The sequence below is a fragment of the Podarcis vaucheri genome (assembly GCF_965113315.1).
Source record: "Podarcis vaucheri genome assembly, chromosome: 1".
Classification (NCBI taxonomy): Eukaryota; Metazoa; Chordata; class Lepidosauria; order Squamata; family Lacertidae; genus Podarcis; species Podarcis vaucheri.
The window spans coordinates 45,684,429-45,699,866 of NC_138759.1; the positions used below are offsets into that span (position 1 = coordinate 45,684,429).

General features: G+C 47.0%; 1 protein-coding gene across 5 annotated transcripts in view; it reads left to right on the forward strand.

Annotated features, from left to right (window-relative positions):
- MAPKBP1 (mitogen-activated protein kinase binding protein 1) overlaps positions 1-15,438 on the forward strand; it is a 119,293-nt gene that overhangs the window by 61,724 nt on the left and 42,131 nt on the right. For all 5 annotated transcript variants that reach the window (XM_082239208.1, XM_082239211.1, XM_082239209.1 and 2 more), the window contains exons 4-6: positions 3,912-3,974; positions 5,333-5,390; positions 8,715-8,885. In XM_082239208.1, coding sequence (XP_082095334.1) covers positions 3,912-3,974; positions 5,333-5,390; positions 8,715-8,885 — 292 coding nt within the window. The remainder of the gene's footprint in view (positions 1-3,911; positions 3,975-5,332; positions 5,391-8,714; positions 8,886-15,438) is intronic.

Below are 15,438 nucleotides of genomic sequence, written 5' to 3' on the forward strand. Positions count from 1 at the left end.
CCTTCATATAGAATTGTCTCATACAAGTCAGGCTATTGGTTCATCTAGCTCAGTACTGTCTGCTCCACGGCCGTGCCTCCTCAAAGTCTTAGACAAGAACTTTCTCAGCCCCTTCTGACATCCTTTTAACTGGAGACACCAGGGATTGAATCTGGGACCTTCTCCATGCAGGGCTTCGACAGGAGCATTAGTCATAGCAGCTGAAAAATCCCCCCAGGCCACCTGGAAGCCCATTGGACCCATCAGCCCCCAAGGGAGGACCATCCTAATAGGTGCATTTTTGGGGTCCCTCATATCTTCAGGGGCCAGGCAAAAACTTTCCTCCCTAACCAGGACTTTGGCCTTTAACTATCTGTGGCCTTTAAGAAGTGGTGGGGGGATGTTTTTAATGTACTTCCCCTCTCTTGGTTTTAATGTATCTTTGTGGGGGTTTTGTTTGTCTGTTTGGTTGTAAGTCACTTTGGGTTGGGTTTGCCCTGGACAAGATAAAGCGATCAACACACTCAGCAAATAACTAACTAACTAACTAACTAACTAACTAACTAACTAACTAACTAACTAATAATAATAGTAATAACACAGAGCCTTATCTGTGATTAATTTATAGACACAGATGCTTTAAAAAATAACAGAAGACCATATGATCCTTTGATATTGGGCTGTGCTTGTGTTGTGCTGGCCTCATTTGCACAGAATGCTAAGCTGCCCCTGGCTTAGGGTTACGAGAATGACCTGCAGCCTTGGGCATTGGATATCATCCCATATCCCTTTTCAAGTGTTCCTAGGCTCCAGCTGCGGATGATGTGTGACACGCTTGCAGTGAATGAAATGCTCAGTGTCAGCAGGGGCAGTTTCATGCATTTTGAAAACTTTATGTATAGCTCAATATTTGCAGTGCCTTTCTCATGTAATGTGATTGTTGTGAGATTTCGCAGCACTCATGAGATCTAGATGGAAGCCGCTGACACTTGACTTCTCCATTGTGGGGGAGATGGGGCACACATGGAGACACCACCCCTGCCTCAGTCCACCTCATGGGTGAGCCAGCCATGTCCGTGCTTCTAAGCATGTGAGATGCGCCCATTTCTCACCACGCCCAATCGGAGACTGGGTGGGAAGGACTTCCTTTTGCCTGTCCTGCTCCTTCCTTCAGTTTCATTGGGTGATCCCTGGGGTCTGGTCTAAAAAGTTCTCCCTGTCAATATCATGCATGATGTTATGGGCCACCCAAGTCTCTGAGCGTGTGCGATTCCGGGGGTCTTGGCACTTAACTAGTGTTTGCATTCTCTTTGGAATGAGACACACAGCGGAGGCCATGCTGTCTTTATGATATATGGTTTTATTGACATATAAATACAGCCTGAGTCGGGTGGAGCCGGGATTTCCAGCATTCACATCTCAAGAGGTGCTTGCTTCCTACGGAAGCGCAGCATTGGATTCAAAGGCAGCCAGACAGCCATCTCTGTGTCTCTTTGCCCCAGCCTGCTGCAATCGGCCTGAATGGCTTCTGCCCCATTGCTTCTTCTTTTTCTCACAAACCCTTGCCAAATGTGACTTCCCTTTCCGCTTATATCCTTGCCCACTATAATCCTGGCAACCTTCCCCTCTGTCCCTGGCATGGTGCCCCCCATCAAGTAAATCAATAAAAATACTTAACTAACTGACGTTCTGCCCCCTCAACACGAAGCCTGCCCCCCAGCATAAATCCTGGCTACACCATGGTCCCTGGCAGAGTCTTCTGCCTTGTGAATTGCTTCTCTTGGTGGGTTAATTACTGGCCATTTCAGCCTTTGTTTCTGAATGGCTTATCCCCAGCTAGCTATGTTGAACCCAGCTGGCTCGTTATTCCTAAACTTATCCCCACAGTGTGGAGCACAGTTTTACTCAAACCTTGATTGATTCCAAATTTTACTAATTCCAGGAATTATGGGTCCCCCTGCACCCACAAACTCTGGGGCCCGAACACATATAGCAATAATTTTTAAAAGCTGCCGAGCGATAAGTTCTACAGGTGAAGCATTTCCAAGGACAAAAATGCAATGGGGAAAACTTCACCGATAATATTTCTGCTTGCCCCACTTGGGAACATAGCAAGGAAAAAAGAGAGAGGTGTCAGCAGAATGGGAGAGAAGAAACTTGGCCGCAATAGTAAGATGTTGAGGGAGAACTTGGGGGGAAGAAGGTTTATAGGGAGAGATGACATGAACCAAGACAGAGAAGCAGGCCTAGCAAGGGAGAGAGCAAATCAGAAAGTAGGGCTAAAGCCTAGAAAACCACATGATTTGCAGAAAGTGAGAGAAGGAGAAAGTGTGGTGGGGAGAGGTGCAGAGAGCTGCTATTATTGAATGAGTCACATCCCATGTAACTGTGATTCTGACGTCTGATTCCTTACCGTTCTGTTCCTATATTTAACTTTAATGAGAAAACACAATCTTCCCCTCCTTTCATTCTTTCCAGAGCTGATGCTTTGGTTTTGTGTTATATGGGGGAGCTCCCATATCCCACCTTTATCTTCCTCACCCTTCTCTCTCTCTCTCTCTCTCTCTCTCTCTCTCTCTCTCTCACACACACACACACACACACACACACACACACACACACACACTATACAGTAGGTTGTGTGTACAGGCATGCATTATTTCAGATGGGAACCCATTATGGAAGTACACTCACTTCATTTCAAGCAAATATACCATAACCGTACTCACTGGGTGTGAAGGAAACGTGTCCCTCTACTCCCACCCCCACCCCAATTTTGTGACAGAAGCATAATTTGTGCAATTCTGGTTGGCTGGCCTTTGTGTCACTCACAGAGCCACTCCTGTCCTTACCCAGAGCATGTTAAATGGATATTTAATTATTTTTCTTTCTTTTTCTATCTAGCTGTTTTATTTTACCTGTAAGCAGCTTTGAGTCCCTGACGGGGAAACAGGTGGGGAAATAACCAACCAACCAACCAACCAACCAACCAACCAACCAACCATAATAAAGTGGGAGGAAATGTATAAAATAATCGGGGGTTTCCACATGGCAGTTTATTGTGGTCTTGGGGCTGCTCATGCAGCCACACAGAGTTGTCCTCATCAAAAAGCCATCCCGTATTATTTCCCTATTTGATCCACACTTGCTAGGCAGTGTTCAATGTCCTTGTTCCATTAGCACAAGGATTAACATTTGCACAACAGAACTCCCACGTGTGCACCCCACACCCTTCCCAAATCTGCTCTGGAGGGTTGGTGAAATCCCCAGAATGAATTTGGCAGGTGGGTGTGGGGAAGTGGGGGAGCCCCATTGCACAAGAGTAAATCCTCGCACTGACAGACTTTGTGCCTCTTTGGATACAAGCCACTTTTTCTGTGGAAAACTGGATAAGTAGAAACAACAGGAGAATCAAGGGTGTAACATTTTGATGTGGCGGATGCTTTGTGGGAGCTAAACCTGCATCTATGGGAAGCAGCAAGCCCCCAATAAACTGCACCGTGGGGGCTCCCTTGAACAAATGCTTCAGCAGAGAACCATGTATGCCCTCCTTGGAAGAAAGGACCTAGATTGCATGCACCTGCTGCTGTTTCTGCTGGTGTCTTTGTACAGCCACAATGGCTAATCTAGAACATTCCTTGGCAGAGAATTCTGAAGTGTCCCCATTTCCTTGCTTTCTGAGAGTTTCAGGGAATTGCTGCGCGACTGGTGATTGAAGAATATATTGGGGGATCTCACATCTGCTTTCTTTCCCTTAAAAAGTAATCCTGTAGCTGGCTTTGCAATCATGGATGTAGCCAGAATTTTTGTTTGGGGGGGGCAGAACCTCAGTTTGCTATATCTTTTTATTGAATTTTATTGACTGGGGGGGCAGCTGCAGTCACAAAGGTATTGTGTACATTTTCTCAATTTTGAAAATTCTTATTTTCTAGGTGTGTTGTCGTGCTGTTCAACCCCAGGAAAAATAAGCAACATCATATTCTGAATAGTTCCAGGTAAGTGAAACCCAGAACTCTGAGTGGTGGTTTGTCCATTTTTTTGGAAGGAAAATGCAAGAGCCCCTTGAACAACAAAAATAATCAATAATTTTATTATTTATAGGCTACCCATCTGACTGGGTTGCCCCAGATACTCTGGTTGACTTCCAACAAAGTAATAAAATACAAAAAACCTCAAACATTAAAAACTTCCTTGGGCTTCAGATGTCTTTTAAAAGTCAGGTAACTGTTTATTTCCTTGACATCTGATGGAAGGGCGTTCTACAGGGCAGGCATGACTGCAGAGAAGGCCCTCTGCCTGCTTCTCTGTAACTTCACTTCTCGCAGTGAGGGAACTGCCAGAAGGCCCTCAGCGCTGGATCTCAGTGTCTGGGCTGAATGCTGGGGGTGGAGAAACTTCTTAAGGTATACAGAGCCAAAGCTGTTTAGGGCTTTAAAGGTCAGCACCAGCACTTCTGGATTAGTTGTAGTTTTTGAGTCCCCTTCAAAGGCAGCCCAATACAGAGCACATTGAAGTAGTCCAAGAGGAAGATAACCAGCACATGTGCCACTCTGGTGAGACAGTGCACAGGCAGGTAGGGTCTTGGCTGGCGTAACAGATGGAGCTGGTAGACAGCTCCCCTGGATACAGAATTGACCTGTGCCTCCACAAACAGTTGTGAGTCCAAAATGACTGTGCACCTGGTCCTTCAGGTGCACAGTTACCCCATTCAGGACCAGGGAGTCCCCTACACCTATCTACTCCCTATCCCCCAAAACAGTACAGAGAAGTTTAAATGACTTCTTACCTGATACAAATAGTTTTAAATTGTTCAAGGTTCCTCAGCAGGTATAGTTGTTAAGAATAGCACCAAAAAACCCGTTATCAGAATATGTTCTTACGTGTCCAGGCTATGCTGCTGTTTCTGTCATAATGTGTTATGAAATTATCCAGGCTGTTGTTCTGGATAGAACCCCTCTTTCCTCTGGGCATGGCTCCTTATCAGATTAACGGCTCAAATAAAGTTAGTTGGCAAAGTATCCGGGAGAGAGAGAGACCATCGGCTTCACATGGATGCATAAGGAATTCTTCCATGTTTATTTTGCACACCCATACCTGCAGCCAAACCTTAAAGCATGAAAAGCTTTTAAAGCCACAATTTGTTCTAGTATGTCGTATCTCTTCAGCATCTCACTGATTCAGAGCGCAACGTTTGGAATTACTTAACACGGTTAAGCTCACCTGGCAAAGACTGTCTTGGCTATGTTTTCATTCACACAAACCCGCTTACATGTTTGTGTGGGAGTTGAAAATTCATCAACTCTTCACCCAGTGTCAGTACTGTTTCACAATAAGCTCTCCTCTCTTTACACAGAAAAACTATTACAGCCCTTGCTTTTTCTCCTGATGGAAAATACCTGGTTACTGGAGAGGTAAGTGATGGTGACTGACGGCCTGAATGTTCACATAGGAAACTGATAGGCCTCATGGTCCAGAGATACAAATGCCTCCTTCTCACAACTATCCCAACAGACTAAAAAGGCTGGATTTGAGTGAGGCATTTTCCTGTCCTCCCAGATTGAAGAAGAGGGCCCTGGCTCCATTAAAGAGTTGCCTGATGGGAGTGAGGGTTGCATGGGGAATAGCTAGTATGGATGGGTGCTTTCTAAATCTTTCAGAGCAGGGAAGATTTTCATTTTGAGAGCAAACTGCTTCTCTCCCAGTAAATGCTGGAAGATTCTAGAGTTGGAGGAACTGTGTGAGCATCAATAATGTGTGACTGGGATCTGGGAAGAGCCATTGTTTAGTGGCAGATCACATTTTTCACCTATAGGAGGTTCTGTCTTACAGGATAAGATTATAGAATCTTAGATGGAAACCCTGGAAAATACCTCTCCGATGCTGGAGATCTACTGTTCCCTAGAATCGTATTTTGACCCAGATGTCCTGTTAGTCTGACTCAGTATAAGGCGGCTCCTTATCTTATTAGGAAAATATGTCCATGTGTTTAGATAAAAAAGGGATAAGTATTCCCCTCTCTCCCAAGCGTGGGGGAATAGGAGGGGTGTTTTACATTGAGAATGTATGATTATCTGATTAAAAGATCCATAAGGGAACTCTGAATTTGCCAGCGTGTTACAATTTGGCCAAAGCATTTAAAGAGGAAACCTGCATGAGCTCAGTTGCTTATCTGGTCTCAGTAGGTTTGCTTTTAAAACTATTTTCTAGGGAGCGAGGATCAGACGTTTGGACAAATGAAAGCACAGATTGGATTTGCAGGGTGGGAGTTAGCTGAGGGCCCTAAAGATGCCTCACCCCACCCCTTATTCGTTCAAGGGAGAAAGCAGAGGAAGTCGACCAAAGGTCCCTGTTGCTGCTTTCCTCCTTGGATTTCACCCCTCAGGATACAAAGAGAACAACGTTAACAGTCTTACTTAATTTTTTTAAGAGAGGAAAGGAAAGCACATTTGGAAGGAAGCCTTGAGAATAGTGACAAAGATCCTGGTGCCTGTGGCTTTGGCTGGGTTTAGTTGCTGGCAGAAAGTTTTTCCCTTTGAGAGATGCATAAAAGGAGGACAAAGATGACTGCATTCAGTTTCTAATGCAGACCAGATACACAATGCTCATACTGTAAGTGTAATGAAGCCTGAATTGATGAATGCTGGAAGCCCACAAAAATGTTGACTGTCCTCTTCTTGTCCATGTTGGATGGCTGCCAGAGATGTCTTCTGAGGTGGATTCCCATTGGGCCCTGCACACAAACATTTCTTTTTTTTTATTACCCCAGATGCCTTGGACTTTAAATATCAAATTTAAGAGATGATTACCTCCCCACACTGCAAAAAGACAAGTAATAATTAATGAAATAATTAGTGAAATGTTCTTTCTCCCTCTTCTTCTACTGAACCTCTCCAGAGCAGGAACCATCTCTACCAACTTTCTCCATTGATGTTCATAATGTTAGAAACCTCCTATGTAATAATAACTATAGGTGGAAATCAGTGCTTCAGTAATACAAAAGTTCTGTCAGAGCAAGCATTTCTGCTCTCCAGATGGAACAATCTCAGTTCTCCTCCCCCAATGCACTGTTCTGCTGGTGGTAGTCTGACCTGTCTGCACCTGTACATGAAAATAAAATGTGAGACATGAGAGATATTTCCTACATCTGGTGGGAAGAACGTGTGTGTGTGTGTGTGTAGAAATCTCAGCTTTATTTTACTATATATAAATATTTATAAAGCACAATTTCCTAAAAATGCAAGAAGGCGGTCTACCCCATGCAAAAATTACAACAATAAATCATCAACAAAACACCAATAAAAACATCCATTAATACTAGTAGGCTAAAGGAAAATTCACATTTCAAAGGCCTATCTAAATAACACTGTTTTTGGGTGATGTCTAAAAGAAGGCAGGGATAATTCGTGATGTTTAACATCAGGCAGGGATAATTCGTGCCAGAGCTTCTGGCAGGGAGTTTCACAGGCCAGGGCCTGCCGCACAGAAGAATCGGTCCCATGTAAATTATGACCGAACCTCAGGGTCATGGGGAACCACAGTAAGTGCCCCATCAAAGAATCTCAGTGATCAAGATGGAGCATAAGAGATCAGGTTGTCCTTAAGGTCCTTTGGCCCCAAGTTGTTTAGAACACAAGAACCTTGAAGCTGACCCAGTAGCGACTGGCAAACAGTGCCGCTCTCTTGGCAGAGGAATGACGTGTTGCCAGTATGCGTGAAGATAGCTTGAAATGTAATAGGTAGGTTGTTATTTAATGGAGAAGCTAGGCCATTGTGCCAGGTACATGCTTGTTTGGTTTTTTAATATACGTATATATAAAGATACAGGCATTTTATTCTTCGACAGTTCTCTGCACCTGAGACTTACCTGCACATTATCAAGAGGCTCAGTTAACCCTGGCTAGAAAAAGGCTCCTCTTTGGTTGCCATGGTGATGTTACCTAGAAGGCCACCTTTTTGCAGGCTTTTGTAAAATCACGAGGAAGCTGTTGAGTAGGAGTTGCCTGTCGCGCTTGTACTTCTCTATATTTCACTTTAAAATAAAGTGCTTCATTTTGGTTGCGGTACTAGAGAAAGGTGTTAATGGAACAAAAGAAGGGTTCTTTTAAAAAACAACAACAAAGCCCGTTCCTGTTCATCATTCATTCTTAACCAAAATAATATGGTCACTTATGGGGCTAATTTAACTATGTTCTTCATATTATTTCTTCATTTTCTTTACAGATTGCTGCAGTTAGCATAAATTTCTCCCTCATTTAGGAGTTTTCATGAGTGTCCCCTCTCCTAAAGGGTTGTGAAAGAATACTTTGTCTCTATCTATATCTATCTATATTCTTGCTAACAGTCACAAATAACTCAAAAAGGTTAGTGTTACAGGACTTAACCTTGCAGAACCTATGCTGACTCTTCTTCTATATGCTTGGGAATGATACTCGTAATAATACTTTCTGCTAGTTTTCCCAGAACAGACGTTAAGCTAACCACACTGTAATTTCCAGCATCCCCTCTGTATTCCTTCATAAGAATGGGTGTTTTTAGCGCTGCAAATCATCCTTTATAGAGGGAAAAATAAATAAATCATATTTTTAGCTGAAGATTTCTGTGCAGAAATGCACATTTGACTCATCATGCACACTGCAAAGTGTATTTAATTTATATGTAGGTGGATGCATTGCCACTGGCTTTAAGGTTTGTATTAAGTGCCTCTGTTCATTGCCATTGTTGTTTCTCGTTTCCAGAGTGGGCACATGCCTGCTGTTCGAGTATGGGATGTTGCTGAACGGACTCAGGTGGCTGAACTTCACGAACATAAGTATGGTGTGGCGTGTGTGGCGTTCTCCCCGAGCTCCAAGTACATTGTGTCTGTGGGTTACCAACATGACATGATAGTCAATGTATGGTCATGGAAGGTAAAACTATAAGAAGATTCTTTTTAGTATTCACATTAGCAGAAGTGGAATCTGCGGGTAGTGGTGGTGGGGTTAAGATTAATTTTTGGAATAAGCAGGCTAAAGTCTGGTAGCAGCCTCATTGGAAAGAAAATGGCCCACCTATCTTCACTACTTCCTCTCCTTTTTATCTAATGTCACACAATGGAATATCACAGCAGGCTCTTCCTTTTCCATACTTTAGACTGGAACATAGATGGACCAGTGATCTGGCTTATACCAAGTCACAGAATTGTTCCATCTGACTAGCAGCAGCTCCCCAGAGTTTCAGACAGGGACATTCTCAGCTCTATTTGGGCATATCAAGGATTGAATTTAGGAATGTCTTCACACAAAGCAGATGCTCTACCCTTGAGCCAGGGTACTACTTTCATAAGATGAAAGAGCATGTTTACTATGTTTTAGATAACTATTTTATTTCCTTTGTCTGCAAATAGTTTTATTGAATTTTGTACACACACACTATCAGGGGATGATTAGCTGCTTGTGCTTAAAATAGTGCCCCTTCAGAGTTTGTGCGACCCCACAAACCTCTGTGTGTGACAGAGCTCCTCAGACATGTCTGCCCTAGTCACTTGTAGAGTCCGACAGTGGCTGTCTGCGGAAGCGCTTCCAGCAAAGAAGTTCCTTAACGGAAACGCGTCTCCTGGACTCACGACGTGACAGCTTCCGGCGAAGCATAGGTCTCCCTGCAGTTGCTTCTGACACCTCCCCGCTATTTTCGCTCGAAGTGTCTCTCACCCCTTTCTCTCCCCTGCTGCTTCCTGCCTGGGCTGCTGCGTCTCTCTCAGCATTACTGAGATCCTCCTCCAGAGACCCCGCGCTCCCCCTGCTGGTCCCTGCTTTGGCTGTTGACTCTCTCCCAGTCTCGGGGAGCCCTACCACTTCCCTTTCCTCCGATGTCAGTTCCCTGACATCCACCTCCCCTCCAGGGCCCCCCTCTCCCCCGCCCCTACTCTCTCCTCTGGGCGGTGAGGAGCTGAAACCCCTAAAGGAATCCTCTTCATCTTCCGACGTCTCGAACATTTCCCTCCATCGGTCTTCGTTCCGACTCGCTGAATCCTCCTCCACCTCGGAATCAGCGAACCCCTCCAACTCTTCTTCTTCGTCGGTGGTGGCGAAGTATTCCCTCCGGAACCTCGCCACTGGCTGGGGTTTCCGAGGGAATCTCTGATGAAAAGTTTCAATCAAAACCTCGTCATCTACATCCTCTGCCCTGACCCAGGTGTTTTCCGACTCCGGCTCCCCTTCCCACATTACCAAATACTCTACTTGCTCTCCCCTCCACCTGGAATCGAGAATCTCCGCTACATGGTAGCTGTGTTCTTTTTCCTCCATAGCTGGTCCCCTATTGACCCTCCCCTCTCTGTCCCCTATATACGGTGACAGCAATGATCTGTGGAACACTGGGTGCAACTTCATGTGGTTCGGTAACCGGAGTCTGAAAGCCACTGGGTTGACCTGTTGCGTGACTTCAAATGGGCCCAGCCTTTTGGGTCTTAACTTCTTACAACCTCCTTTAAATGGTAACCCTTGGGTGGACAACCACACCTGGTCCCCCACCCTAATGCTTTCTCCTTCCCTTCTGGTTTTGTCTGCCTGCCTCTTATATTCCTCCTTCGCCCTGTTTAAATTAAGTTGGAGCTGGCGATGGATCGCTTCCATTTCTTCAACGAACTGTTCTGCGGCTGGAACGCTCCAGTTCTCCCCCTCCCCCCCTGGGAAGGCTCGGGGATGACACCCGTGATTGGCCAAAAAAGGGCTCATTCCCGTGGACACGTTCTCCGCATTGTTATAGGCAAATTCTGCCAACGCCAGCTTCTCCACCCAATCATTCTCTCTGTCATTCACATAACACCTCAAATATTGCTGGAGGACACCATTAGCTCTTTCCGCCTGCCCGTTGGTTTCTGGATGGCGGGCAGTGGAAAAATTCACCTCTACATGCAATAAGCTCATGAGCTTCCTCCAGAACCTGGAAGTAAATTGTTTCCCTCGGTCCGAAACCACCCTCAAGGGGGCACCATGCAATCTAAACACATTTTCCACAAACAATTTAGCGGTTTCTTCTGCTGTGACCGCATGTGAGCAGGCTATAAAGTGGGCCATCTTGGTTAACAGGTCTACCACAACCATAATGGCTGTCTTCCCTTTGGACCTGGGCAGATCAGTCATAAAATCTATTGCCACTGCCTCCCATGGTCTTTCCGGCGTGGGTAGTGGTTCTAATAAACCTGCCGGTGCCCGCCTCTCCCCCTTGGCTCGTTGACATCGGTCACACCCTCTCACATACTCCCTCACATCTTCCCTGACCTTGGGCCACCAGAATTCCCTGGTAACCAGCCACATGGTTTTGTGTTGCCCAAAATGCCCTGCTGTGGGGCTATCGTGCAGTTGCTTGAGTACCTTTTCCCTCAATTCTCCTTCAGGTACGTATAACGCTCCCTTGTAGTACAACGCCCCGTTTCTCTCCTCAAAACCCCCGGGTTTGTCTCCCTCCCTCCTGAGACCCCTGAGTTTGTCCTGGGCATATTCATCCTGCACCGTTCCCTCTATCAGTTCCCTTAGCCCCACCAATGCCGCCCCACACACCCAGCGGTCCTCGGGAATGACATGGGTTTCTTCGGGTGCACCCTCTCCCTCCAAATATTCAGGTTTGCGTGAGAGAGCGTCCGCCCTAACGTTCTCCGGGCCTGGTACGTAACAAATCTCAAAGTTAAATTTGGAGAACTCCTGGGCCCATCTCAACTGCCGTTGGTTGAGCACTCGCGCAGTTCTCCAATACTCTAGATTCTTATGGTCCGTGCGCACTTGCACCTTCTGTTGTGCACCAATTAGTAGGTGCCTCCATCTCCGGAAGGCCTCATAAATCGCAAGAAGTTCCCGGTCGTACACCGTGTAGTTTCTCTCAGATTTGTTCAGCTTTCGCGAAAAGAAGGCACACGGTCGCCACTCGGACCCCTCCTTCCCCGGCTGCAGAAGAAGCACCGCCCCTATGGCTCTGTCAGAAGCGTCTGTTTCGACCCTCAGCTTTTTTTGTAAATCCACATGTAGAAGTTGTTCGTCAGAGGCGAAGGCCTTTTTCAGTTCCTCAAACGCTCGCTCCGCCTCCCCCGTCCAAACAAACTTCTTTTTGCTGCTGAGACAGTCCGTGATGGGCGCCGTCAGGTGAGCGAAGTTTCGGATGAACTTACGATAAAAGTTCCCAAACCCTAGGAACCTCTGCACATCCTTCTTAGTCTTGGGTGTTTTCCATTCCAGCACCGCTTGAACCTTGCCGGGGTCCATGGCCAACCCCTTGTCTGACAAGCGGTACCCCAGGAATTCCACCTCCTTGGTATGAAACTGACACTTCTCCAGTTTCACCCACAGTCTGTTGGCTTGCAGCCTGCTCAACACTTCTCTGACGTCTCTCACATGTTGCTCCTCATTCTCCGAATACACCAACACGTCATCTAAGAAGGCCACGCAATTCTTGTAGAGCAAAGGCCCCAGTACATGGTTCATAAAGGCTTGAAAACACGCGGAGCCTGCTTGTAATCCAAAAGGCATAACGAGATATTCAAATGCCCCCAAAGGGGTGAACATGGTGGTCTTCCATTCATCCCCTTTCCTTATACGTATCAGGTTGTACGCCCCCCTTAGGTCCAGCTTTGTAAAAATCTTTCCTTTTCGCACCCTGGTCAAAATATCATCAATCCTGGGCATAGGAAAAGCCACCGGCTCTGTCACTGCATTTAGGGCCCGAAAGTCACATACCAGCCTCGGCTTGTCCGTGTTTTTTTTATCCACAAAAAACACTGGGCTACCCCCCGCTGCCTTGGACTCTCTGATGAAGCCTCTCTTCAGGTTCTTGTCAATGAACGCTCGCAACTCCTGCATCTCCCTGTCTGACATGGCATACAACCTGCCTACAGGAAGCTGTGCTCCAGGGAGTAAATTGATCTGGCAATCAAAGGGCCTATGCGGGGGTAGTTGGTCAGCTTCCTTCTCGCTGAACACGTCGCTGAGATCAGCATACTGTGATGGCACCTTCCCCTTCTCCATCACTTCCGTCCCTGCTAGGGTGGCTTGGGCCCCTGCTGACCCCTTTTCCCCCCTGCAGTGTTCTAAGCAATGTGCGGAACCGAAGGAAACCACTCTTTGATGTCAGCCCACCAGCGGATCATGTAGGGCTAGCCAGCTCATTCCCAAAATAATGGGAGCGCCTCCCAAGGTGGCCACATTAAACGCTATCAGTTCTGTGTGCCTTGCCACCCTCATTATCATTGGGATGGTCTGCAAGCTGACGCCTCCTCCCAACAGTTCTCTGCCATCGATCGTGGTCACCTGCAGGGGGTTGCTTAAGGGGATAGTCTGTATCTGGTGTTCAGCAGCAAACTCCTTGCTCATGAAATTGCAGGAGCTGCCTGAGTCCAACAGCGCCTTTATTTTTAGGGGGTGTCCATTTTGCAACTCTAGCGACACTTCAATCACTAGAGCAGGTCGAGGAGCTTCTGGCACTGGCACTTGGGGAAGGGGCACTTTCACTGCTCTTTGGCCTGGCTGCAGTGCCCTGCTGGCAACCAGGCGTTGGCTTTTACCTGCTCCGTTTCTCCCTGCTCTTCCCCCTCAACAGTTCCCACCATCCCTTGCCATTCCTTCCTCTGGGGGCAGACTCTGGCAAAGTGGCCTGGCTGTTGGCAGAGATAGCATTTCCGGGGTCCCTTTCCCTCCTTCTTCGCCCCCTCACTGGGCTTTGAAGCTGCGCGCGCGCGGGCTGTTCCGATTTCCATCGGCTCTGCCGGCGGGAAAGCTGGCTCAGGAATGTCTGGAATGCGTAACTCCTTCCAACGTTCCCCTCTCCCTTCCCGCCTTTCCAAGGCTCTTGCCTCCTGGCGCGCTCCAATGGTCAGCGCAGATTTGGTCAGCTGATCCATAGACACCGCCCTGGGGCTCCTGGCCAGCTCGTCTTTCACAGCTGAAGAAAGACCTTCTTCAAATAGCATCTGAATGGGTGCTGCCGATAAATCCCACCCCAATTTGTGAATCAGCATGGTAAATTCAGTCCAGTACTCACGGACAGATCTGCTTCCCTGCTTGCAAGCCATTAGCTGTCTGCGCACTACCCCCTCCTCAATATCGCTGGAGAACATGATATCCATTGCACGAAAGAATTTCATAGTGTCCTTCAGGATATCGTTGTGCGTTGCCATCAGGGGTCGAACCCAATCTCGCGCCCCCTTCTCAAGATGCCCAATTACGAAAGCAACTCTGGATTCCTCATCAGGGAACTCATCAAACTGCACATTCAGGGCATATTGCATTTCAGTCCTAAAGGCATGGTAATCCTTGGGGTCCCCCCCAAACTTTTGCACTAATCCTGGTACCTTTCTGGGGAACTGAGTGGTTCTCCCCTTCTTGTCTGCATCTTGAGCCCTCCTCTCCTCGAGCCTCGCCGTCTGCAGCGCAAGTTGGACCTCCAATGCTCGGTATCTGTCTTCCAAGCTTGGACCAGCTCCACCCCCTGCGGCTCCGGCTCCTGCTGGGTCGCTCATGATGCCTTCTCCTGCACAGGCAGCGTACAGAGTCTGTCGGACTGCTATCAGGGGATGATTAGCTGCTTGTGCTTAAAATAGTGCCCCTTCAGAGTTTGTGCGACCCCACAAACCTCTGTGTGTGACAGAGCTCCTCAGACATGTCTGCCCTAGTCACTTGTAGAGTCCGACAGTGGCTGTCTGCGGAAGCGCTTCCAGCAAAGAAGTTCCTTAACGGAAACGCGTCTCCTGGACTCACGACGTGACAGCTTCCGGCGAAGCATAGGTCTCCCTGCAGTTGCTTCTGACACCTCCCCGCTATTTTCGCTCGAAGTGTCTCTCACCCCTTTCTCTCCCCTGCTGCTTCCTGCCTGGGCTGCTGCGTCTCTCTCAGCATTACTGAGATCCTCCTCCAGAGACCCCGCGCTCCCCCTGCTGGTCCCTGCTTTGGCTGTTGACTCTCTCCCAGTCTCGGGGAGCCCTACCACTTCCCTTTCCTCCGATGTCAGTTCCCTGACACACACACACACACACACACGGCAAACAAGAACCAGTGCATTAATATCTTTGTCAGATACCTATTTTATTTTTCAAAAGGTGATACTCATTCTGGGTTCTTTGGTAGCAAAGTTGTGTGTGTGTGTGTCTCCTCCCAAGGTCTTTAAATTATTCTTGCTCCCTGTGATATCCAGAAACGCTTTTTTACAATTGTTATTGCTGATAGCAAAAGTTGCTTCTCCAGGGAGAGAGAATCCTTTGATCGGATGAACAAATAAACTGGCATTTTTTGTTTAAACAAGAGTGTACTTTATTTCCTGCAAAAGTTGATATGTATTCAGCTTTCTTGTTTACATGTGGGAATTCATGCATAAGATGTTTAACACAAGGAAGACAAGAATGCCTTTTTTGTGCCAAGCTAATACAAACTAGACTGTTTGAGAGGTGAGGGGCAATAACCTGCTTATTTCGTTTTTATGTGTATAGCCTGCTGTTCAGCA